This window comes from Neomonachus schauinslandi, chromosome 12 (genome assembly GCF_002201575.2).
Source record: "Neomonachus schauinslandi chromosome 12, ASM220157v2, whole genome shotgun sequence".
Taxonomy (NCBI): Eukaryota; Metazoa; Chordata; class Mammalia; order Carnivora; family Phocidae; genus Neomonachus; species Neomonachus schauinslandi.
In genome coordinates this window covers 104,737,104-104,763,798 of record NC_058414.1, presented here as the reverse complement: position 1 = coordinate 104,763,798, position 26,695 = coordinate 104,737,104, and the positions used below count along the sequence as shown (strand labels likewise).

General features: G+C 56.2%; 1 protein-coding gene across 1 annotated transcript in view; it reads left to right on the top strand.

Moving 5' to 3' along the window:
* PTPRN2 (protein tyrosine phosphatase receptor type N2) overlaps positions 1–26,695 on the top strand; it is a 628,914-nt gene that overhangs the window by 343,416 nt on the left and 258,803 nt on the right. Inside the window, exon 14 of the mRNA XM_044920028.1 lies at positions 9,407–9,471. Within this exon, the coding sequence (XP_044775963.1) occupies positions 9,407–9,471 (65 nt within the window). The remainder of the gene's footprint in view (positions 1–9,406; positions 9,472–26,695) is intronic.

The window sequence follows — 26,695 nt, the reverse complement described above, 5'->3', positions numbered from 1 at the left end:
AAAAAAAAAAAAAAAAGCTCAAAAATACCAATAAAGAGGAATTTGTAATTCTGCATTTTGAAAGTGTAATCCAATCGTAGTCATTATTATAAAAATAAACTCCGTCTAGCTTCGGGACCCACGTGGTTGCCAGTGGAAAGAAGCCGTGTAGCATGACTCGGGCACGTTCCGTCTAGACGGATGCACGTACACAGTGGTGAGCAATAGGAATCCATCAGTACAGCATGGACTTCTCTTGCCAGCGTGTAGAACTACTGTGCTAACCCCTGAGAACTTCCAGAACCACAAACTGAGATGCACAGAGGGTTCTGTGTATGCTCAGAGTGGCTGGGAAGTGACGCTGCTTGAGGCAAGAGTCTGTGGCTTCCTGGCTCTGGGAGGTCTGACGAGGTGATTAATTTGTGTCTTCTTCCACCCGGTGTCTCAGTGGCTCAGCCGTGCCCACGCCCCAGGCCCGCACCGCACTGGGCAGCAGAGGACAGAGGCCGCGGAGGTGGGGCGCCCTCGCCGGGGCTGCAAGCCAGGCACCCCTACCAGGGGTCCTACTGTGCCTCTGACCCTCACAGGGGGTTTGCAGGGCAGAACGCATCTGTGGGGCTGAGCAGAGACGGGGCCAGCCCGGGACCCTGGGGAGGGACGTGTGGGACAGCGAGAACGAGAGAGGGCTGCAGGTGCAACCAGCCCTGTGCTCCCCCCCAGGGCATCTTGTTTGCGAGGGAGAATGACCCCCTTCTTGAGGATGGGGCTTGCTACAGAGTGGATCGGAGAGGTTGAGGACATGCTCTGGGTGGGCTAGGCCCAGCCTATAGAGCGGAACAACGCAAAAGTCCAAATGAGCCATGGACATGTGTTAGCCCCAAGAATCCTTTCAAGGACTGGGGTCAGGACACCACCTGTCTGCAGGGCCTCGTGAGCAGAAAGGGCTCTCAAGAAGGGGTCCCTTCAGGTCCCCGAGAAAGTTCGCAGCCGTGAGGCCTGGGGCCTGGTGTCCATGCACAGCGCCCTGCAGGGCCTGGGCCCGCACCTTCCTCCGCGGCCCGTCTCTGCCCTCCCTCACGCCTCACGACCCCCGGGCTGTACCTTCAGACCCCTTTCCTTCCCTCCCACCGTGACCGTGACCGGCTTGTGCATGGCTGGTCCTAGAGGCCGTGGCCCACCTTCGCTAACTGACAGGAGTTCCTTCTACCACCAGTCGGTCTCCTTCTGGGGCTCCAGGCCGGTCAGTGATCGGGTAGGGCTCTGTCATGGGAAGCCACAGCCCCGTCCCTCTGAGAGAGAGTCTTCGGTTCCTCGGGGTAAGGGGAGTACCGTCGCCCTGCAGGAGGGCCCTCGCCCCTCGGGAGGCCCCAGATCCAGAGGCAGGTGAGGCTGACAAGCAGCTCCCAGTGCCTCCCCTGCTGGCCCCTCCCCGTGGTCTAACGTGGTCCCCGGCCTGTCGGGGACACCGCACCACCTCCAGGCGGCCACCAAGCATACAGCAGATTAAAGGCTCTGAGAAGGCCAGCAGGTGTGTGTATGTGTGTTTGGCTTTATTTAGCTCTGTGTTTCCCCAACCTGTGTGAACAGGGACCCCATTTTTTACCGAATACCTGTTACTATCCGGGAGAACACAGCGTGGGAGCTGTAACTTGCAGAGACGGGCCCTCCAGCCGGCCCCTACGGTGGGAGAGGAATCATGCCCACGGGCCTCAGCCGCTGACTCAGGCTGCTTCTTAGAAAAGGCATGTGTGGGAAAAGAATGAACTGCAATTAGGCAGACGGTTCCTATTTTTTTCTGATTCCTGCATAAGAAGATGCTCTGCCCTGAGAAGACTGGGCGCGGTGTTATTTCTAGGGAGGGGTCGGGGGGCCTCAGCAGGCCCCCTCACCCCATGATACTTCTCTGCCCCCACCAAAGACAGGAGGGTGTGGGCAAGGTGGCAGAGTTCCTGGGGGGGCGGCCGTGGCACCTGCTGTGCGGGACAGAGCGGGCCTGCTCCCCCCGCCCCCACACGGGCTCCAGCTGTGCGGCTTTCGAGGGGCCGACCCCCAGGCGAAGGGGCCCAGCAGGTCCACTCTGAGGTCCCCGAATGACCCAGATGCTTCACCCCTTTCACGGACGCCCCTATGGGTATAAATGTGCGGCAGAGCGGGTGAGGATTTTGGAGGTGGAAATGTGTCAGGTGCAGATCTGTGCCCCCAGGAACAGTGGTTTCAGCTCTGCCAGCAGCCGGGCTCCACCCTCAGGGGCGCTAGGCTCCCTGAAGGGGGTCAGCTTCCCCACCGGCCTCGCCTGCCCCCTGCTCCCCACTCCCTCTCCGTGTTCTTGCTAATGGAGCTTGGCCATTCGGTTGTCTTGCCCCCATTTAGATCACAGAAGAGACTTCTGCACACCCTTTCAGTTAAAATGACAGGGCCAAAGAGAGAGGCAAAATTACTACACTGTAGCTACATGCTTAATTACATGGAATACTGCATAAATTGTCCAGTGCAAGGAATTATTCTGATAAATTAAAATACTAATTAAATAGGCTATTGCAGAATTTTGAGAACATTGTAGGGTTCTGCTTCTCCAGGTAATTTGCATATTCTTCATCTAGTGAATTTAATTTTAAGGGACTTCTTTTTTGTGTTTGGAAACCCTTTTTGTCTCCCGTGAAGATAAAAATGGGCTTTATGCATTGTTCTCGGCATTATTAAAGCAGCTTCTCCCAGGGTCTCCACCTCCCAGCCCGCCGGCCTGCTCGGGCCCACCAGCTCAGAGTCTGCGCTGGGCCAGGAAAATAACTCGGAGCTGACATTGGAGAGAACGTCTGGCAGAAGCAAAGCTTTCCTTATTCCCCTCAAAATGCCTTAGCCAAAGACTGAAAAACACGCAGTGTCCCCGTGGCGTTCCCAGAAAGTGGCCCTTCGTGTAGATAGCGATGTGGAGGGAACCGCATGCAGGGCAGATGCACCGGGGCCGCGGCCCAAGGGCCTGGTGGCGGCAGCGCGTGAGGCGCGGGGCGAGGCCGAGGATCTTCATGTTGCAATTCCGCCCCGCGGAGGGGATTCTGAAAGGAAACCCACGCGGCTGAGGGCACCCCCGGAGCAGATCCTATGAGATGGTGAGCGCCCGAGGATAGGGTCGAGAAGGGTGTCTGGGGCCCCTGGGGGCTGCAGAGTGCCAAGACCGCTGGGTCTGCTCTCACATCAGGCACGTTTGAGCAAAAAGAAGCAAAGAATGGCTGTCTGTAGGACGCGTCCTGTGCCGTCTGTAGGAAAAGCACGGGGTCGCGCGGGGCTCGGCCTCTCCACCAGTAAGAACAACAAAACAGAGAAGACGTGACCCCAAGACTGAGAAGGGACGGAAGAGCATGGGCCACAGGTGCCACGGCCCCTGGCTGCCACGGGGGCTTGCAGACATGGCAGGAAACCCACCATGAAGGCTCCTCGGAAGAGCGGGGGGTGGGTCTTCCAGAATGTGGTGTCACCGCAGGTCTGGAAGGAGTTCTCAGACAGGCGGTGCACACGGCCTCGGGTCCTCTCCGAAGCATCGTGCCCAACGCTCTTCACCCCTTTGTGGCGTGGCCCACGGTGGCATCGAGGGGGGCCCTGGAGCCAGGATGGCGTCCGCAGGACACCGGGCTGCCCATGATCTCCTGTGGAAAACATGAGGAAATGTGGACAGAGGAGCATTATGGGGTAGATTCACCTCCTGCTGAACAACTGTAGCCAGGTGTAGAATGTGAGGGTTGATATCAATCTGAAAGATGGGTCCACACCACAGGACTGTGCCTGGGTCCGTCCTGTTGTGCGTGTGTGCGTGAGTGCATGCACACACCCATGCATGTGGAGGATAGTCCGGAGGCCCGCGTACGGGACGGCTGGCTGACACCCTGCATTCTGGGTGAAGAATCTGTAGGATGGAAGGATGGGCTAGATGTCGCAGAGGGAATTATCACAGGGACAGACGTAATGTCCTGACTGAGGTCACAGCGATGGGCCACCTGCCTTTCCAGTCCATCACGAGGGCACCGCCAGCGAGGCTCGCTCAAGGACTCCCCCATAATTTCCCAGGGAGCCCCCCAGTCACCGTGATCCTGCTGGGCTGACACTGGCTGGGCCACATCTGGAGCGGCGTGGTCACATCCGGAGCCCCCTCTCACTGGACCCTGGGCATGTGGTTGCTGCATCCTGCCTCATGGGAGGCCTTCCGATAGCCTGTCAGCTCGCAGGGCTCGCCCACTCACCGCCCGCCCAACACCTGGCACGCCACCCAGCCGCACACGGAGAGCACTGGATGGATGGATGGATGGATGGATGGATGGATGGATGGATGAGCGGATGATTTAGCAGGCAGACACTAGTTCTCTCTTCAACAGCACTTCAATCTGGCTAATCCTAAAAACTAGCTGGTGATGAGGGATGGAAACAAATTTTTAGGAAATATAGATTATCAGATCCACCTCTGGATTTTCTGATTCAAAGGTCTGGAAAGGCCAGGAAACGATAGTTTTACCGAGACCTGAAGTTGAGGAATCTCGAGTCCTCACTATGAGGAGTAGTGGACGGAGCAGAGGATCCCGAGGGAAAGCAGCAGAGAACAGGTGCATCGTGCGGAAGAGGACGGGCGTCCGTGTGGCTCTCAGGGCAAGCGGAGCGCAGACCAGGGGGTTCAGGGAGATGGTGACGCTGATGCAGGAGCCAGACCTTAACCCAGGTCACCCGGCACATTCGCTCGGCCTCTGCAGCAAACAGAAGCAGCATCAATCAACACATTGATCGTATTGGAGACCAGAGGTTATTGGCATTTTGGAGCAGTGAGCAAACAGACGGCGGCTGCTACACATTCGGTAAAGCAAGTAATGAACTGTTGCCGCGTGCCAAGCTGGGGTGTGCACGGCACCGTCATCCTCCCCGCCGCTCGGGAAGTGAGGCTTCTGATGCAGTTTCCGTAGGGGAAACTGAGGCCAGGTGAGGCGAAGTAACATGCGCGGGACCACAGCCGGTCTGACTGCAGACGTGGTGGAAGACGCGGTGGAAACCGCCCTGCGGCGTGGCCGGTAGCGACCCACGAAGGGGGCAGTAGGCGCTCCTGAGCCGCGTGTGCGGCTCCAGGCTCCGCCCTGGAGAGAAACTCTCCTGAGAACAGGTTCGCGTAGGACTTGGAAGCATAAACTGGGGAAATGTTGTTGGACAAGAAGCGGCAGGCTGCCTGTCCGTGCCGAGTTTAGGGCCAGCAGCTCAGCATGATTTGTGTCTTTCTGAGGGTGGAGACCGGTGGCCCACGGAAGCAGCGAGGCCAGCCCCGGGCGCCCAGCGTGCAGAGGCCCCGCTCAGCCAGCGGCGGCAGGCTGGGGCCGTCACGTGACGGCAGTCCCCCAGGGGCAGGTGTGGCCGCGGAGCACAGAGAAGGGGGATGGGGACAGCAGGGTGCCCGGGGAGCCTGGCAGTCCTGGGAGCCTCAGCCCGACGCAGGGCTCTCCCGGGGCTTGAGGGGAGCCGTGCCGGAGGCTCCCAGCCCCCTCAGCACTGTGGCTCCACAGAGGCCTGCCTGTGCTGCTCGGACTGCGGGAGACCCCGGTTCTCTCCTCGGCCTCCCCACCGGCCCACTGGCAGGGCGTGGAGTCAGGGCAGGTCAGCCTGCAGAGGTGTCACTGGGCGTGACTGGCCTTGAGCTGGGGCCGGGGGCGCCCCCAAACGCACATGTTGAAACGCTACCCCAGTCTGTGTTTGGAGAGACGGGGAGAGTAAGGGTCAACCGAGGCCACAAGGGTGGGGTCCCAATCCAGCAGGGTTGGGGTCCGTGTAAGAAGAGGGAGGGAGAGCCCCCCCGTCATGTGCAAGCAGACCCCTGGGAGGCAGTGGTGTGCAAGCCGGGAAGGGGGTCCTCGCCAGACACCCACCCCTCCGTGCCCTCCCCCCAGACGCGCAGCCCCCCGCGCTGTGGGTCCGCACGGCCTGAGTCAGACCTGCCCGCGGCTCTGGGCAGCGCCACCCACTGGGCTTCCTCGGTTTCCCCATTTCTGAAATGGAGACCACATGATCTAAATCCCAGCTAGTTCTAAGGATTAATGAGGTTGGTATGAGCAGCGCGCGTCCTCGGTACCTGGCGGGCAGCAGTCTTACTGTTGTTTTCATTACGGACTTGGTTATTTGGACTTGGACGTACACTCTAGTTGGGTTAGTCTGGGACGGTGAACCAGCCCCTCCACCTTTACTACTAGAAAACCTTCACTCTTGGGCGCCTGGGTGGCTCAGTTGGTTAAGCGACTGCCTTCGGCTCGGGTCATGATCCTGGACTCCTGGGATCGAGTCCTGCATCAGGCTCCCTGCTCGGCGGGGAGTCTGCTTCTCCCTCTGACCCTCCCCCCTCTCATATGCTCTCTCTCATTCTCTCTCTCAAATAAATAAATAAAATCTTAAAAAAAAAAAAAAGAAAACCTCCACTCTTTGGAAGCAGCGTCGTTTGCTTGGCTCAGGTTGTTTGGCTCAACTGCTGATCGGTCTGAACTGAGTGAGCTCCATTGTAAAAGGTCAGGCAGCTGTGAGAGGCCCTGGGCGGTGGTGCCTCCTGAGCGGGGGAGGCAGGTGCCCTGCCCCGCGGCTTCACCGAGTCTCGGAGGCCATGACTTCGCTTTACGACAAAGCGAAGACCGCAATGACACGGTAACGTGATGCTTTCTGATCCCCGGGGTCACTTTGTGCACACCAATGCGCCGTCCCAGAGCCCAGGTCCGCTTGTGCAGACGGCAGACACACATTTGAGCACAGCCACGGGCCGGGCCTTCCCTGATCCACTTCCCAGCACGGTGCCTGTGGTTTTCCTTCCGTGTTGGTGACACAGCGTTTCGCAGAGAGCCTACCAGGCAGCCGATGTCCCTTCCAGAACTTTCTGGAGCTGGTCGGAAGGTGCCAGTGGAAAACGTCTGGTAGGAGTGGGAAGGTGTAGGCCTCCTCAGGTGGGCTCTGATGACCAGCGTGCACGTGGCGTGGTGCCGTGTACGCGCGTGAGGCAGTCACGGAATCAGGACACGTTGGTCCCTCACCTGGGCACAGAGTTCTCCACAGCAGGGCTGGAGCCGGTTTTCTCCACTTACTGGGGCTCATTGCCATGTTTCCAGAGATTTTGTGAGCCAGTTGTGAAAAATGACATTTTACACACATTTAAGTGACGTTGAAAACGGAAGGACCCAGTAGCTGGCTCGATCACTACATTTTACTGTTCTCTGCACACTTGAGCATTTGCGTCCCTGTTTGCGGGCGGTGGGAACACGGGGCATCCACACCACGGCTCGACGGTTCCTGGGCGTGTGGTGAGCCCGCACCGCGCGGCTCGAAGACGTGCATGGTCGTGGGCGGGAATCCCCGGGAAGGTCTCTGGCACCCGGGGGCTTGGTGCTCGGCAGGTGACGCTGCGTCCAGCGAGCTGAGGTCAGCAGTGCATTTCTGGCGCGGGGAAAGGGCCTGCCCGAGGGCCTGGGGCTCGGAGGAGCGCCTGGGCCCGCGGGACTGGCGGCACGGCTGCGTGCGTCTGCGGACACGAGGGGAGGGCTTGTCTGCTCTGCGGGAGGGTCCGAACTTCCCCGGCAGACCTGTGAACGAGCAGGCGTTCGGGCAGAGAACGGCCAGCATTCGGCCTCCCGCTCGTGCGGGTGGATACGCACCCGCTGCCTCGACAGGACGTGTCCTTGGCACACAACCGGACGGTTCCCTTAAGGAGGGTCCCCGCAGCCTCCTCTCTGGGGGCGGATGGAGCCCCCGGCCGCCCAGCCTCGAGGTCTCCACCTGCCCCTTGGAGCAGGTTTGCCGACCCTGGGGTCGCATTCCCTACGTTGCTGTGATTGGGCCGGCTGGAATACCCGTCACTGCCCTGTGGCAACAAACAGAGTACTTTTTAAATTCCATTTTCATGTGCTTTCTGTTCTTCAGCCTATTTTAGAGTTCACTATCATTCCCCCCAAAAGTAGCTTGCCATTTAGCAAAACGTTTCCTTTGTTCAGAGAAGAACATTAAAATCGATTGCTTTGTCTTGTCGCTCTTGAAGACCGTCCTCCTCCATTCGGGGTTTCCGTTTGGGCTGCCGCCCTGCCCCGCCCTCCACCTGCTCCGGCACCCGAGCGTGAGGCTCTGAACCAGACGGGTGTGTTTGCCTCATCCTTTCAGTGCGGGGATAATTACCTGCACGTAAAAATAATGTGCATTTGTTCAAAGGGAAGAACTTTCTACAAGACAACGAAAGGCCCCCAGGTGAGGCAGGCGGGCTGTAAGGGGATCTCATTCGCATCCCTGCACAGCATAGAATGCCGTCACCCAAGATTAGTGGGGGCGGACACAGTAAGGGGTGGTGTAATTGATGTTTTCTTGGTCTCGTTCGGCATTAACCACAATGGCAAGGCACTCTGCATTCTTTTTTTAAAAAATTTTATTGTTATGTTAATCCCCATACATTACATCATTAGTTTTAGATGTAGTGTTCCATGATTCATTGTTTGTGCATAACACCGAGTGCTCCATGCAGAACGTGCCCTCTTTAATACCCATCACCAGGCTAACCCATCCCCCAACCCCCCCACCCAGAACCCTCAGTTTGTTTCCCGGAGTCCATAGTCTCTCATGGTTCGAAGGCACTCTGCATTCTTAGGGTCTGCAGTAAAACTCCGTTTTTCCTGGTTTTCGTTTCCGAAGTGACATGGGCTTTACCCAGAAGACTGTTCCTACAGATTTGTGAGCCAAGGTCAATTGCTCTGCGACACAACTTTTTCTCGACAGAGTGGGGGCAGGTGGGTTTGCGGTGCTGCCATTAGGATTACTGAGTCTTCATTCACATCTGCTAATTGTTTCCAGAGCTCATTTCTCTTGGTCTGATTTGGAGGGTAACCCGTCCTCTGCAGGTCTTCCTCATTCTAAGTCAGGAGCACACGAGGACGAGGCTGGTACTGGAGCTAAACTGTCATGGAATGTTTCCTCTAGGGGCCGGGTAGCGCAGAGAACAGCTCCCAGCCCGCAGAGGTGCGTGCACACACTCAGGCTGGCCCTCAGTGAGTCTTGTGAGCTCGGGACGCTAGTTAATGACACGCATTTCCCAATGATAACACAGTGAATAACCAGCAAATCATTCGAAAGTAAGACTCTACCATCTGCAAAGAATGTCTGCACACGATGTCTCGTGCACTTTTCACAACAGTTCTGTGGGTTCCCTGGGATGACGTTTGTGGATGAAGCCGAAGGCCCGCGGGAAGGCCGTCCCCGTGCGTTGCCTCTGGTGGGGAGCAGGGCCTCATGCTCGGGTGCACCAGCCAGACTGGCTCCAAGCTCGGCGGCTGAATCAGGCCGTCCGTGCAGTGACTTAACGGATTGTTTCTGGTAGAGGGGAATGCTCAGGGTGACTTGAGAACAATTAGCTCTGCACGCTGACCCTGTACTTCTTAACTTTTCCTCACAGTTGACAACAAGGACAAACTGGAAAAGGCGTCTGGACTGAAAATTCTTCACGCTGGAAGTGGGTCGGTGAGTAGCGGAGGGCTGCCCTCCGAGATGCGCGTGGTCGGCGGCCGGGGGCAGGCCCGCGGACAGGCCAGGTGACGGCATGCTGACTTAGGGGAGGCCAGTTGGTTGGTTCCTCGTGTGGCTTGAACACACCCATCCGCGGCGCCCGGCTAATGGACGCTGGTTTGGGTTGCCTTTGGACCCATCATAGGTCAGTTTTTCTCCCTGAGAGAAAACAGTCCTGCATCAGGAAAACATTGCCATTCAGAGAACACATGCTTCCTTTTCAGAGGTTTTGTAATTGCTACATGTGTAGGCATGAGCCAGTGAGGGAGGTTCTTCTCTCCTCGGGGGAGTCGGCGGGCCCGTTTGGCTTAGGGCGCCATGCATGCATGAAGGCTCTGTGGCGTGACTTCGTCCAACAGCGGCGGTGAGGCCCTCACGTGGCCGTGTTGGCTTCAGAGACAGGCACTTGACCAAACGCTCCATCAGCGATTAAAGCTGATGTCAGTCACCTCCAGGAAGCCTGGCCGATGCTTGCGTTCCCCGTCTTGGGGCAATTTAGTGAACTGTAGGCAGAAGAGCGGACGTGGTTCCTCGCAGGAGCGGTGTGCGGCCCTACGTAAGACAGCGCGGACCGAGACCAATCGTGCCATTGCGGTTGAGAGTTCAGATTTCACGGCACTCGGGATTACAGATAATTAGCTCTTATGGGGCCGCTTATTTGTGAGTACTCCCTGCTCCCCGAGAGACGTCCTCCGCAGAGCCACTCAGAGACGAGCCGCTTTCTTGGGGAATCTCCCGTTCGGCAGCCAGGAGTCCTGGCCCTTGAAGTAAGAACGTGCTTAATTAGTTGTTCTCCACAGCCGGGCTCCGGTGCTTCCCGAGCGGTAGGTGGGTAGGAACAGTCTTGCCGGGAAAGCGGCCCCACACTCTGTTGCAGGGATGTCGCGGGCGGAGCGCAGGGGGCCCGGCGGAAACTCGTCGGCAAAGACCTGACGGGACCGAGACTCTGCTGGTTTGGTGCTCTCCCTGCCCGCCGGCTGGGGCCGGAGCGTGGAGCGTGCATCAGGCCGGGACATCCACTCTGCCCCACTGCAGCGGGCGGTGGTCTCGGCAGGTAGTGAGCAGCCAAAGCCCGGGGAAGGCGCGGTGGCCGGTGGCAGAAAGGCCCCCTGACGGGGTGGCGGGTCGGAGTCGTGATGGAAGGTTCTGGATGTGCTGCCCCTGCTTTCCTGTCCCGTCCCATCCTCGTCGGGTGGGAACCCCTTCTGGTGCCACCTCGTCCCCACTGCTGCTGGCCAAGAAAGCTCTGGTGCCGCGAGTCCTCTGCCCACGAGAGTCCGTGGGCCGCGTGGGAGGCCGGCTGTGCTGCCCTGGGGGTGTGTGCTGTGGGGCCCGCCCCCGAGACCCCAGGGCTCCTCTTCCGAGGGAAACATGGCCTCCCGTGGTTTCGGGAAAGAGAGGACCCACCGGGGCTGAGGCCACGGGCTGGCTGCTATGGAGCGCGGCCTTCCCAGCAAACACTGACAGCAAACACTGTCCTCCGTGAAGCCCGAACTGTGGCCTGTTGAGGACTCGGAGGGTCTCTAGGAGCTGCGACTTTGTGTTCTCGCTCCTCCCCAGCGTCTGGGTCAGACCCTGCTCCCGCGGCCCCTGCCTCCCTCCCGCTGCTCTGCTCGCCTGTCCCAAGTCTCTGCCCCCGAGCTGTGAGGCGAGGCCCTCCCCGCCCAGGCTCCGTTCTCCCCACAGGACTCCGTGTCCTCTGTTGTCCAAGGAGGTGCTCGCATCTCCGCCTCGCAGGATCACTGGCTCGCGGCCCCTCACAGCTGGCCGTGGCGCCATCCGAGGCCACTTCCCACGCGGCCGCTCTCCCAGGTTCTGCCCCCCCCCCCGGGGTGCACGTGGTCCTCATGGGGACACGAGTCCACGCCCGAGCCCGCCCCACACCCGGGGCCTGTGTGAAGCCGCAGACTTCTGAGAGCAACTGTAACAGCCCCCTCACGTCATGTCTTTATTTCTCTATTGCTTTTGGAATCTGGAGATTACCCTTCCTTTTCTTTGGTCTTAGTTGTGTGTGGTTTTAAGTGGATGTGTTTTCTTTAGTGTTTCCCTGTGTCTGCACTGAGAGGCGCCTACCCTGTGCAGTTTGGCGCACCTCATTCATCCTAACAATATGCACTGAGCGCCTACTGTGTACCAGGCACTGTTTAAGGACCGGTCTCGGCAGTGAACAGAGAGACAAACCTCCCACCTCGTGGAGCTCCCCTTTCCCTGGAAGCTGGGGTCCACTGAGGGTTAAGGCTCACCATCTCCTCTCAAGACAAAGTGGCCTCGTCACCTGCATTGGGTTTTGTTGGAGGTGAGCAAGCCATCTCCGTCCGTTCCAGGTGACGAGCTTCACACCAAGGTCTGGAGAGCCTCACACCGTCGCTTTTCTCTTGACCTACAAATGCGCTCACCCTCACCTCCCTGGACCTCCACCAGCATCACTACCCCTTTCGTGCATCCCCCGTCTGTCCACAAATCGGGAGCACGGCTGCGTGTTGTCAGGAGCGTCCATGCTTTAGTGTGAATGTGTGTCTTCTTCCACGTGCCCCCCCATTTCTGGGTGGCGGGCGTGTCTCCCTGGCTTTGCTATCCCCTCCTTGCTGACGGACTGCCAACTCACTACCAACAGACCGCAGACAAACACTCAACACCGCCAGACGGTCATGTCCAAGGACGCTCACTTGCCGTACTTGCCCAGAACACTGACTTTGAAGTTCTCCTCCTTCCGCGGCCACCCCTGGTGTGTGTGCATCACGCACCCGCCACCCTCGGTCTGTGGTCCCGACGTGCGCTGCACAGGGCGGAGCCCTGCGCCCTCCTGCGTCTGAACCGCCAGCTGGAACGAGTGTTTGGGTCTCCCCAGGCGTGAGAGGCGCCGGCTCTGCCCTTGCTGCTCCCTGTAGTTATACACCAGGCCCCCCTTCTCTGGCTCGCTACTGTCAGCAAACAAACACACCGCGTATTTCCCACGTTGCTGAATACAAACCCCTTGACACCAGATGGTACCTCTGACCCCAGATCCCTTCACAGCAAACCCTTAATTCAACATTTGTGCGTATCCCCCACCCAGCACCTCACCCGCTGGCTCCCGTCAGCCCCGTCAGGACTTGAAGATCCCACCCTCAGTGCCGTCTGGCTCGTGGTTGCCACAAGGACTGAGGTTCCTTGTCCTCGTGGCGGTCCAGCTGGCTTTTGGAACCCTGGCCATGCGGAGGGCCCTGCTCTGACCCCCAGGCCCCCAACTGCCCCCAGGCTCAGTCTTCTCATTCACCCTGTACTGCCTCCCCAGGGGTCACTTATTCAAGGGTGGTGACCCCAAATTTAGATCTCCAGACGGACGCGCTCACTGTGCCCCACTCGGCCCCGCGTTTCTGCACTCGGAGGTCTGCACAAAGTGGGCAAAGCAGGGCGCTTGATTTCCCTGCCAGCCCATCTCTGTCCCCAAGCATCCCTGCTGGTCACATCGCGCCGTCTACACACCGGATTGAGCCAACTCGCAGAGACTTGAGTTGCACTTAGATTGTTTGTGACGATGACTATTCAGAAAATTGAAGGAATCGCCCTCTGCTCGTTCTGGATGTCCACCCTTCTAACACGGGGTGGGGGGTCTGCCTCGGTGGGTGGGCTGCTGGTGATGCAGTGGGTTGGGCGGCGGTCATGGGCCCCGGAGCGGGGGTGGGGAGGGCCAGCGAGCCCACCACCACAACGCTGGCTCCTTCCTTTCCACCTTCCACCTGATCGTTTGCCCTCGGGTCCCCAGTCGGAACCTGGACGCGGGGGCTCACCTGCCACCCCCCGGGAGCCCCTCTGTCTTGTCAGCAGCCCCAGGGCTTCCTTGGTGCACCAGGGGTTTGGAGACCAGCATGGCCGTGCTCCCTCACCTGGAAGTTGACTGAGGTCATTCCGGTGGGTTCCCCAGCCCAGGACCCCCGCGTCCCCCTGGACTTCTGCCAAACCCATCCACATTCAGAAGCCGCCCTTGACGGAGGCTAGTAGATTGGGAGCCGGTTTTGGAAAGTGAAAATGGGAACAAAGGGGGCAAGTGGAGGTATTTTTTCTAAAAAGCTAAGGACGTCTGTTTCTCTAAGGTTAACTGCCTCACGCAGTGTTCAACCTGATTTTGACCATTCCAATTTTTTTTGAAATGTATTTGATACGAGCATCCCTGCTACTTCCTGAGTCTGCCTGCGCAGCAGAGGGTGATTGCCAGGAGCTCGGCAGTCTCTCTCCCTGCCACTTATGACTCACGCACGTGGTGACAGAACACAGCGTTGAAGCCCTCTAAGCCAAAGGGAAATATCTCAAAACAAAACGTAAAGGAAATGAACAGCTTACAGTATACCCACACGTTCCTAATAGATCGGGGGTATTTTGACGTATTTCAGGATCTGATTTCTGACATCTTGAAAGTGTTTGCATTTTCTTCAAATTAATGAAGTCCTATTTCTTCCAAAGGAAAATTATAATATTACAAGAAAAACTCAAATATTTAGAAGGAAGATAATCTAGGTGATTGTCACCAGGAGGGCAGACCCATGAGTCTAGCTCCCACAAGTGCATCTGAAATAAGAGTTACTCTCTGATCTCTTGATGGCGTGATGAACATACAGCTGCATCTCAATGGGAGAACAGCTGGCCCGCGAGGCTCAGAAGCCCAGTGAGGGGACCCTTCACCACACAGCGGTCCTGGTTCAGACCGAGTGCCATGGGTCAACCACAGAGCAGCTGCCCTGGTGGTCAGGAGCCCCCCGTCACCTGGCAGATTCATGGGGAAGAGGGATGGCCATCTGTTTGGATTCCAAAAGAGAAAATCTTTCCATCTAGTGTAGGGAGGGGAAAGTTTTCCTCAAGCCTCCTAGGGTCCCCGGCTGGGTCCGACAGTTAAACCGACAAAGACAGATGAGCAGGAGGAAAGCACACAGATATCTTCAGTACAAGCTGCACAGGACATGGGAGCATAAGGAAACGAAGACCCAAGGAGACAGACCCCAGTATTTCATGCTGGATTTGATGCGGGGTAGACCGTCGTGGGGAACACGATAGGTGAAGGAGTGTGCGGGAAGGGCAGTGCGTGGGGAGACTGAGGGATCTTGCTCCATGTCGCTCTGTCTAGGAGATACGGGCACTCCTGTCCTCTGGGTCCAGGGAGGACACCTGTCTCATGAGGGTCTTGTGACCTGCCTCAGGGAGAAGGGGTCGTCGGAGAGACCCTCCTGCTCTGGCACCATCTCTAACTCCTTCAGCTTGAGATATTTCTATGTCCGGGCACCATATTTGGGGGAAGCGTGTCCTGAACCCCATCCTCAGTGCAGTGTGATGTTAGGCATGGTTTTCTTTTTTTTTAATTATTTTATTTTATTTTATTTTGCAAGAGAGAGGAGTGGGGGTGGGGTAAGGAGGAACAGAGGGAGAGAGAATCTCAAGCAGACTGCTCTGAGCGCAGAGCCCAACGCAGGGCTCCATCTCACCACTCTGAGGGCACGGCCTGAGCCGAAATCAAGAGCCGGACCCTGAGCCGACTGATCCACCCAGGTGCCCCTGGGTGTGGTTTTCATATACGTCTTCCAAGGGACCTGGAGTGTGAGCATCTTGTTTGGGTGAGGGTGGTGAGGGATGGGCCCCACTCTCTGTGCTTCCCTTGTTTTCCTTCTCGGGCTCCTGGGCACGATTTTGCTCAAAGAAAGCATTCCGTGGCCAAGACCAGGTTGATCCCGAAAGTTCCTTAAAAGTCTGTGAGTCGACGGTTGTGCTCCTACCCCTGGAATTAGTGGGCGTTCTCCGCGTGCGGCATGACGGATGTTTGAGGTCTCGGCGCACCATTGCCTGTGGACAGAGACCACGTCCGCTCGTTCCAGGGCCTCTGGACGCACGTGCTCAGAGGCCCTGCTCAGGGGGTCCAGTCAGACCCAGGAGATGACTTGACACGGAGGGACCTTCATCCACAGTGTGAAGAGACCAGCAGGGTAAGCCTCTCCAAGTCACAGGAGGGGGAAGAGCTCCGCAGGCGGTCGGGTCGAGGGGAAGCTGCCGTGTCGTCACTGGAGCGGGGGCCCAACCCTCGTGCTGGCTCAGCGCGTGCAGTTTTGTGTCACTGTCCCTCTGATGCCGCTCTTTACAATTTTAACTAAGAAAAGACATGCGACCAAAGTACAGGAGGCCACGTTCACACGTACAAATACGCGAGGACGCAGGAGGAAACCCCGCCGCGCGTGAACGCCCCGGGCTCCTGGCCTGTGGACCCCGCAGACTGCTGTAGGGAATGCTGCAAACAGCTCAAGAGTCACGTATTTGTGGACATCCGTGGCTCCGTGTCGCGCACAGGGAGGGCATCATGAGTCATTTAAAACATCGCTGGTGTTTGGATCAAGGCACATACTTGGAAATCCAAGGGAAAGAGCACTGGGTGTGGGTGTGTGGAGGAGGCTGGAGGGCGGAGAGCGGGCTCTGACCGGAGGCCAGGGAGCCTAACGTGGAGTGGTGGGTGCTCATCCGTGGGTGAGGATGGGTGCTGTCAGAACAGGAGCAGTGGACTCCAGTCTCTGCAAGAAAGGACGGTAGCATGTGAGGGAAAGTGGGATGGGTGGGAGAAGATGGGGGCGTCAGGGTGGACAGGGTCTCTCAGGCGGAGACTGTGGTTGAGTTTGAGATGCCGGTCTTGTGTTTTCGAGGGTCCATGATATTCCTCAGCTGCGTGGCCTCCCAGGGCTCCCCCTTGGCTCCTCTCTGCCAGCCCTGAGGCTGGCACGGGGACACCGACGGTCACGGGCCCCCTGAGAGCCCAGGGCTAACCTTGGAACCTCTCCAGAAACACACACACACCCCCCGATGCACGCCAGCTCGGTCCCAGGGAATGTGTGGCGTCCCTGCCCAGTTCCCATCCGGTGACCCAGAAGCCATGGCCGAATGTCTGCTGGGGCTCCGGGTGCGCTGGAGAGATCTGGGCCCCCCACAATTGTCCTCGGGTGCACAGGTCACCTGGGTTATTCTAATCTGCATTTCTAGATGGAGAAAATGGAACTTTTTTCCTCCTAGATGCAAAAAGTGCATTGGTTCTGAGGGAAGCCTGTTTTCTTGTAAACGTTCTTCGTTTGTGTTTGACACGGGAGCTCTGCATGAAATTGCATGAAAATATTGGCAGGGCCTGCCCAGATCTGTTCTGTCCTCAGCTCAGCGGCCCCCAGATGAGGTGTTCCAAGTTTCGCTGGACAGGCCACTGGCGTTTCCGTGGCTTCCCCCCCAATGCAGTCCTCACTGCCGCTCCCCATCCTGTGTTCTTCTTTCTCAAAAGTGGAGAAAATCACACAGAAGTGTGTTCGATAGAATTAATGGCACTCGACATACCGGCAAATAGGAGTTTATTATGAAACAACATCTTTTCCTTCTGAAATGCTATAGAAAGTACCACGTCGCATGGGCCACGAATGTCTTTTCAATACTTTTTGTGATTTAAAGGCAGGAGAGGCGCCATGTGATGTGGCAGTTGCTATAGTGACAAATTCAATTTTTATTCAATACCAGAGTAAATAGTCACATAAGATAAAATAAGTAGGTTTGCCTGTGGCTCCTCCCCTCTGCCCTCCCCTCTCCCACCCTCCCCTCCCCCTTCACCCTCCCCTCCCCTCCCCCTCGCCCTCCCCTCCCCTCCCCTCCGCCATCCCCCCTACCCCGTGCCTTCAGCTGCGTTTCTGTGGAGGCCTGCCTGGCATGAGTCTCCTCACGGGCTGCTGTCTAGGCCGGGATTGGATGGTGTCCCCGTAAGAAATGGGGTCCGTCTCAATAAAGTGTAAGATTGTCCCTGTAGCTTCCTCCGCAGAACTGGTTAGTGTGGCCTCAGAAGTTAGTTTTCATTTAAAAAACTAAACTCTAGAGATACTCCTGAGAGCCCTCAGAAGGTATTATTTCAAAAACCCTTTTTAAGGCTCAATGGTAAGAATTGGAATTGCTTGAAAGAGAGTGAAGAAGACCGGAGGGAACTTCCACCAACCTGAACCTCGACCGGCTCCTCACAGCACAGCCCCCCGGCCGCCAGTCACACGCAGCTCACGAAGACCAAACAAGAGGCCACAGGACGGGGCGGCCGTGGGGTCCCGGCCCAGGCGGTCCCACTCCCAAGCCCGGGTCTTAGTCCCTAAGTGGCACCGCACCAGCCTGAAACCCAGAGGCCCCGGGTCCTGCCTTCAGGTGAAAGGGACCTAGTGGCCCCTGCCGCGCGGACCCACGTCCCCCTGTGGGAGGGCTTCACATCGGGCTTCTGGTCCCCACAGACAGACCAGCGTCCCCCTGAGATCCCACAGCAGCTGCGGCCCGAGCCCCCGGCTCCTGCCCAGGTTTCGGTAGGACATGGACGAAGAGCGGTGCATTCGTGTGCTGGGGATGCTGCACCATAGACCGGTGGCCCAGACCCCGGAAGCAAGTCCCCCGGCTCTGGGGCCTGAGGTCCTGCTCTCGGCGGGGTGGTCCCGCATTGGTGGTGAGGGAGGATGCTTTCCACGCTCTGTCCGTGGCCGCTGGACTGCCGGCTCCTCCTGCCGTCTGCCTGCACGTCTGTGTTCATGTCCCGACGTCCTCTTTTCACAAGGACACCCCTCGCACTGCAGGAGGACCTCTAGAAGGGCCCTGTGTGCAGATAAGGTCCCACCGTCACGTATTGGGGCTTAGGACTCCAGCATATCATTTGGGGGGGACACAGATCAGCCCACGACAACTGGGCATCTCTCCTCCCCACTGCACTCAAGAGCTTGGGTTTTAGAAAGCTGCTCCCGGCTGGGGGTCCTGAGGTCGGGAGGGGTGGAGGGGCTGCTCAGGCCGGCAGACGCTCCGCGACCCCGAGGCAGCCCGCGAGTGAGGCGTGCCGACCGCTCCGGCCCGTCTCTCCCCATGGCATCCGTCAGAGCGGAGCGGAGTGATGTGATTTCGTGTCTGTCCCCCCATAACCGTGCACTCAGCAGTAACTCCACGTGTCTCAGTCACGCCCGTGTCTCCAGCACCCCGCATGAGGCCTGACATGTGGCAGAAACTCAATACACACGCGTTGAAACGAATTGAATCGTGAACCCTGGCTGCAGGGTAGACGCCCCTGCCGCTCCCTTCTCCATGGATCATTCAGACCACCTGTCCCGGGGCTTTGAGACCTCCGTGGAAAATCTGTGACTCGTAACTGTGTTGTGTGCACTTTGTCGGTTGTCCCTGAGGACCCTCTGTGACACCCCAGCTCCCGTCCTGCTGGACCCGGCTTTGTCTCCATGACAGCTGATTCGAATACCTCCTCTGTGCTTCATCCAAGCCTTGTTGTTGTTTTTAAAAAGGATCTTTTCATCACGTGAAATAATTAGTAATCAATATAACACAGAATAGAATCAAATGCTAAGTTGAAAACACTTCTGTGAAAACAGGCCGTCGAGGCAGCAGTTGTCAGGTTTGGCAGAGGTAAATGTGACCTCAGGTTTTCTGGGTACCAGCGTGTGTGCACATCTGTCCTGCAGGAAGGGAGCGGATCCCTCCCGCTGCCCTTCCCTCGAAGCAGGGCCTGCGTCTGCAGGGTGCCTCCCCCTGCAGTAAATGCGTGAACCCGCATCGAAGGACAGCGATTGCAGGTGGGCGATGTGGCCAGTGCTGGATGGGGGCCCTGGCAGGTCCCCTGGGGCGGCAGGATGCGCCCCTCCCTCTCCCTTTCCCTGGGCTCCTGGGCCGAGCGTGGTGGCCGTCCACACCAGCCCCGAAATCCATCACGGGGGCCACGCGGTCCTACGATGTCTCGGCATCCTCATTATAAACCTTGTTAAAAAGCCCTGGCACCCCACGTACCCCAGATGGGGCACCCCCACAGCCAGTCAGCAGGACTGGACTTCCGACGTGCCCTTGCCCTGCATGGGTCCCACAGCGGGCAGACACGTCCTGCTGCACACTGGTCTCTTGCCCAGACTGTGACCACCAGCGGCCTGGGTGTCAGGGTCCTGGGGCCGCTGTAACAGTGTGCAGACACTGGGGGTTTAAGACACAGGAATTGATCTCTCCCCGTTCCGTGAGGCCGGATCCACAATCCCGGTGCGGGCAGGGCTGGGGTCCCTCTGAATGCTCCAGGGGAGGGTCCTTCCTGGCTCTACCAGCTCCTGGTATTGCTGGCCGTCCTTGGAGGCCCCTGGCTCAGGGACCCATCTCTCCAGCCTTGCCTCTGAGCTCCCTTCTCCCCTGTGTGTCTGTTCTTACGAGGACAGCTGTCATGGTGGACTGAGGCCCACCCCACCCAGTAGGACCTCATCTTAATTTGATCCCGTCTCCAAAGACCCGATTTCCAAATAAGGCCTGACCCACAGGTAGAGAGAGTTGGAAATTGCACATACATTTTGGGGGACACAAATTCAATCCACAGTACCCTAAAATCACAGGTGTCCTCCATCTTCTGGACTTAAGGTCCCAATATTGATTATTGACTGACCTACAACTGAATTTTTCTCCTTTTGGGAAGGGGATATAGTAGTTTGCTCCTGATTGTATGAACAGAGTTAGCCTCTCCAGCCAGATCTGTTTCTCTGTTCATAATCTAGTTTGAGCCACCAGACCTCACACACACACACACACACACACACACACACACCCATGTCTGCCGGTACTGACAGAACTGAGGAGAACCAGGATCCAGATCTGAGGGTGGGGTCCTCATGGATCACGCCTGTCCTGCGGAACTTCCCAGAGGGAAAAATACACGGACATGTCTCCCTTACAGAGCCCGCTGAGAATTCCGTATCTTCAGGTCAACATGAACAGTAAATCTAATGTTGTTATTTTTATTAAATTAGCTAATTCTTGTTGTATTGTCATATTAAGTTATTTTTTCTCATCAAGATTCTTAAAAGTTAAAATCTCATTTGTTTCACCCCTAAGGCACATGAACACCTGCTGTACTCTATGATATGAAATAATTTTTAAGTGGAAGGTAGGTTAAGTGCATATGTAAAATTTTCACCTGCAAAGTTCATGAGTTACAAGTGCAAAATCCTAATTTTCCAAATTCTGAGCACGCTACCCCTCCTAGGGACTGGGAAAAGCCTGTGGGTAAATCCTGGGAGTGTGGGCGAGGGTTGACAGGTAGGACTTGGTTTCGGTGTCCTCCAGGTGTGTCCGTGTTGCCAACCAGACATTCTTCTCCCCCACCAGCCCAGAAGCCCCCCACGGAGGCACGGCTCAGAGCCTGCTCTGCACTAACTGTGGGCAAATAACCGGGGGTGGAGGAGGGAGGGGTGCGTCCTGGGGCTCCCATAGGACTCTGCAGCTCCCTGGACGCTGGACGCAGGCCCCAGCCCCGGCCTGAGGGCTGCCCTCCCCATTTGCATAACATGCGTTCTAATCACGTGGTAGGGAATCCTCAGAACAGCAGGTGCACACAGAACCCCCTTGCCTGGGGCGGTAGCACCAAGCTACTCCGAAGGGGGTGGTGAGGGCCCTGGGTAGCAGGACACTGGCAAGTCTTCATCCGTTTGCATGCACAGAACTTCACCTTTTATTTCTCTGCAACAAAAGTCCTGGTTAACAGGCTAATTAGGTTTCTGCGTGCACAGACCTCTTCATGGAATTCCAGCTCTGTTTTTCTTAATGAGAGCATAAAGCAAAAAGATAGTTCTTAGGAAGTAACTTTCTTCCTTTGACAAGCACTTGGACTTAATGCTACACTAAAAATATAAACGTCTTTCCTCTGTCGCGTGATCAAGCCACACTGCAATCACAGGGGGTGGACCTCGAATGTCTGACAGAAACCACAGGCATTGTTTCCTACAGCAGCCTCAGCAACACCACACTTGGCGTGCCTTAAACAGCTGATGTTCACCGTCTCACGCCCCGGAGGCCGCAAGTCTGGGATCCAGGCGTGGTCGGGGTTGGTTTGCTTTGAGGCCTCTGTCTTTTGCCGTGTGGACGGCCGTCTTCTCCCTGTGTCCTCACCTGGTCCTCCTCTGGGTGTGTCTGTCCTGATCCCTTCTCATAAGGACGCCGGTCAGTTTGGATCAGTGCCCACCCTAGGACCTCATTCTGACTTCGTCGTCTCTGTAAAGGCCCATCTCCGCATACAGTCACATTCCGAGGTCCTGGCAATAAGGGTTCAACATGTGGATGGGGGGTTCCAGCTCAGCCCATAACACTAACCCATGGTCAAATCTGTCTTGTTAGTGTCTGATTAAACTTTGGGTTCCTTTTGCATATTAGTTCCAAAGGATAGTGTTGCAACAAGCTACCATCCCAAAATATATATGTGCTACGTTCCTAGACCATGTTGAACAATTAGTGGAAAAGTGAAACATCCTACCAAACCGAGGAGGGAGGTAAAAAATAAGAGAGTGCATTTTTAGAAACATAATGGGATAGTTTTGTGCACAGACCCTTCAAATCCATGGTTTGATCTGACATCCAGCCATGGCAATTAAGTAAAAATGACCACATGGTCCAAATAAATTAAGTCTCAGCAGTGGTGGCGTTGAGGTGGGAAGACCCAGCCATCCTGGGCAGCAGGGGAGGCTTGGCCTATGTGACTAACCCACCAGGACTCTTCCCTCCAGCGACATTGGCAGCCAGCGCCAGGGTAGACACACCCCTCTAGTGTGGGGGGCCCCTGAAAAAATTCTTGACGTTGAAACAATGTAAATTATGTTGCAATTTTATTTCTTTGGCATAGGGTTGTCTGTTTCTTTGTGGCTTATTTACCGATGGAAGCCTTTTCATTTTGGTGTGCAGCAGGTAGAGTAATGAATTTATTTTAGAAATGTCAGTGATGTTTTATGATGCTGCCTTCGGCAGCAACATAAAAGGGACTGATTGTGAAACTGCTAATTTACAGATCTCCTCTAAGTGAATGCAAACAAATTCTGGTCCTCAAAGCCCTGCTAATATACAATGTTCAATTTTTAATTTCCAGTCCATCTTAGATTATGGGGATGAAAAACAATATTTAATCCCTCGTTAACACATGAATAAGCGGAAGCTGTCATTTTCAACCAGACAATAACAGGATTATCTCAAGAACTGTCAGTTTATGTGAAAACATTATGTTGCCCAAATTTTCATAAAAATTAGCAGTGGATAATATTCAAGATCAGAGCCATGGAAAGAGGAAAGTCTGCATTCATGGTAATAAATATTCATATTTGTCTGCTCAGGAGATGAAAATCTAATCAAGGGGCTATTGATGCGCTGGCTTTTTTTTTTTTTTAACCAAGACGTTTCATCTAAATTGGGTTTGATATGGAAATGAGTCTCACTAGAGTCCTCCAGGCTGTGAGCACACTGGGATCACGGGCGGGGGGGTGGGGGCGGGTGTCCACCGGGTCAGGTACTACCCTGATTCGCTGTCTCAGGCCAGCATCTCCTTAACTCGGGGTCCGGGGCGTTTAACGAGAGGGAGGGTTTTGGACCCTCCCTCTCGTTTTTAAGAAAAACACAACATAATTTCATGCCAGGTAACTCCTAGCTACTGCAGGGTTAAAATCATCTGTGTTTTTGCTTTTGTTGACAATTACCATAAATCAGAAGACACTCTGCATGAAGCTTAATGAAATATGTATGATTTTAAAAAGAAAAGATAGTAGCTGCAGGACGTTGTTTTGCGTATGTGTGTGCGTGAGCGCACGTGTGCGTGTGAGGGTTCCTGATATTTTCTTGAAGGCTCCATTTTCCCCTACACATCAACAAGCATTTGAAAACATTGAATTAAACAGGGATTCATTAGTAAACACAGTGCAGTTTGATCCCATCAAGATATCCCATTTCTGGTCCCATCAAGGTGCCCTGTCTTCATGTCGGAGTGTTCCGGGCCACTAGGAAACCCCCCGGCACTCAGGGGGTCTCCCTTAGGACACAGGTGGCCACGTTTAGCAGACCCTTTTCTAGCTCACCCATAAATTCCTAGAGAGCAAGAACAAGATATGCTGTTTCATCCTTAGCAAAGGAGAATATAGCCCTTTAGCATGCCAGTGACAGGATAACCACGTGGCTTCACTGTATATCAAAATGTGCCCGACTTACAGAAACAGGATTTTCCTTAGATCGCTGTAGTTATGTTAGAGAGCAGAATATTTGTATTAATGTATATTTTAAAATGATGACCCTGGCGTATATTTTCCATTCACTTTTACCCCCTCGTTCAAGTGGAGCTGATTATGGGATGGTCTGATTATTTTGGAGAAACACAGAGAAAATGTGGTTTCTCAGGACAGCGTTTTCTGGACGGAAATCTCCTTGCACAGCTCCTTCCATGCTGGCCAGGAAGGACTCAGAAAACCTTTCCCTCGTGCATGTTGCTCGGTGCTGTGTGTGTCCCTCACATTGAGGTCTAAGCCTTACAAGAGCTGTGTCCTGTTTCCCTCCTGCCCTACCTTCCCCTGCCCTGTCAAGGCTTCAGGTTTGCTGTTGGGTCCAGAGACATTTCATTCCTCAGCAAGCATGAGGGCGGGAAGGGAAGGAGCACACTCGGGTCTCCTGGGCTCACCTGGGGTTTGTCCGTATCGCTTCCTACATGGATAGGGAATTCGTGAGGCTTTTTCAGGAGCAAACATGCCTCCTGGAAGTCAGGTTGGTGTATTCCCTGCCAGCCACCGTCGTCCTCTGGGGTCCCTGGAGTAGGCTCCACACGTACCTGTGTAGACGCTGCCCCTCAGGTCCTGCGCCTGACTCTCCTCCTGAGACCCTCCTCCACCCGAGGACCCAGAATGTGGGCAGGAGTGGAGTCTGCACTAGAGTGCCCCGTGCGCTCCACCCGCAGCCTCTCCTCGCGCCGACCTGCCCGGTGTGACCGCGGTCTTCACTGCACATGAGCTGCACCCCTTGTCCCAGCCGTCGGTTGCTGTGCTGATATCTGCAGTCCCGTGTTAGTCACAGAAGGATTAGCTCATCCTGAGAGAAGCAGGACCAACAGACGGGTGTATGTGGAGACAGAGGGGGGAGAGGGAAATGTATAACGAACTGGCCCACCAATTATGGATGCCGGCCAGTCCCACCACCTGCCATCTGCAAGCTGCAGGCCCAGGGAGCCTAAAGCCCCACCCGGAGCCCAAAGGCCCAAGAGCCAGGAGCAGGATGACCGAGGGCAGGAGAAGATGCATATCCCAGGTCAAGCAGAGAGCAAATTCAGCCTTCCTCCGCCTCTGTGTTCTGTTCAGACTCTTGGTTCAACTGCTAATGTAGGGACAGCACACAGATGCCCCGGAAGGGACGTTTTGTCAGCCACCCAAACCCCATCCACACCCCTCGGCCCCGTCGTGTTGACCATCACAACCTCCTAAAGCTGCTTTTCCCACAGCCACTTGTCGCTGGAGTGGTCTCTTCCTTCTCCACCGATGGAGAATGGCGGTTTTCAGTGTCGGGGTTGGACAGGAATTCCATCCTTGTCGGTTAGGTTTCCACCGCTGTGTGAGCGTGAGGGGACATCCTCGTGGGGACAGGAGTGAGGGTGCTGGTCAGCCCCAGCTCCCTGTGACGTCCTGGTCTACCTTCTCCTGGCGGTGAACACCTGCTCACCAGGGCTGCAAGCGCCCAGGTGTCCGTGTTTCTGCAGACACTTTCTCTGCCCGCCCGCAGCCCCGCTCCTGGCAGCCCAGGGCTGAAGGTGCGGCTTGTCCTGCGGAAGAGGCCGGGCACCAGGCACGGGGATCAGCAGGAGGATGAGGGATGGGAGCTCCGGGGTCCCGTAGCCGTGTGGGGAGTGGAATCTCCAGGGGCTGTGGTCTAGCGAAGGGGAATTAAAGTAAATAAATATTTAAGTTAAATAACTGGGATTATCTGCCATGTAGCTAATACCAATTCTGCGTTTTCAAGGAAAGGGGTAATTGGCCACCACAGAAAAGTGTTAGTCTTTAGACACCTCACGAAGCAACATGTGGTGACGGTCTGTCCCGGGACCACGACTTACGGACCGTTTGCTCCGTGCTGAGAATTGGGTTTCCAGCGCCGATTCTGCCCTCGGCCTGGGCCCCACGCAGCGCGCTCAGAAGCCGTGGCGGAGAGGGCTTGGCATGAGGGATTTCCCGCAGGACTGTCCCCGGAGCTCACGTGGGCCCTCGTCCACACAGCCTGGCTCGTTGGGGGAGGCTGTGGGAGGAGAAGGACCGGGAGGCAGGGCGAGCATGGGTGGACGTGGACGTTAGTGATCAGGAAGCGGGATCTGTCGAATGGAACGTCATAAGTGCTTCCCCAGACAGACAAACAGCCAGAAGAACTTGCTTCAGTTTGCCACGGTGCGGTCCCGGCCACACGGCCACCAGAGCCTGCCGAAAACCCTGGGAGCGCACCGCCCCTCCTTGGGGGGTCCAGGCAAGACGGGCCTCCCTTGACCCCCTGGGATGGCCGAGATGGCTGGTGCGCTGCAACCACGAGGGGTCACACTTACATCCTCCTACCCCGCGTGAGGGGTCCCCCGTTCGGCGGCTGCACCTCCACGGGTTGGCGGGAGTTTGCCGGGACTGACAGACGGTGCCATGGGAAAGACGTGCTGACATGGAAGGAACTCACAAACCGCCAGTCTCTGGGAAAGCATGTTTGGGAGGCCCCATGTTCCAGAACCCCTGGGCAGTGGCTCTCAACTCAAGTTCCCGTCACCCCACCAGAAGGATGGCGCGCCTGACCTGGAGCAAGGTTATCCGAAATTGCTGACAGGGGTCTTCCCATTTTCTGCTGTAAGTACTTGAAGCCAAAAGGAAGGAAGCAACAGCTCTCTCTGGCCCATGGAAGCCTGTAAAATTTCTGGTTTCCTCTCATTTGAGGAACTAGGGATTCACCATGGGCTCCTGGGTGAGCGGACCACACCCGTCACCAGCCTCCCGGGGAAAACCCCGTAACCAAGCTCCCTGTCTCCAAGATGGATGAATTGGGTGATTGTTCTATGGCAGGGACCCTGCCCTTGGCAGGAGGATTTCCTGCAGGTTTTTTCTACTTATCTGTGTATGTGTGTGCATGTGAGCCAGTGTGCATGTGTGAGCATGTGTGCACATTTGTGCATTAGCCTGTGAGCATGTGAGTGTGTGTAAGCACCTGAGCATGAGCCTATGAGCATGTGTGCATAAGTGTGTGCATGTGTGTGTGCATGAGTGTGAGTATATGTGTACACGAGCCTGTGAGCACTTGTGCATGAGTGTGAGTGTGTGAGCATGTGTGCACGAGCCTGTGAGCATGTGTGTGTGCGTGAGTGTATGAGCATGTGTGCATGAGCCTGTGAGCA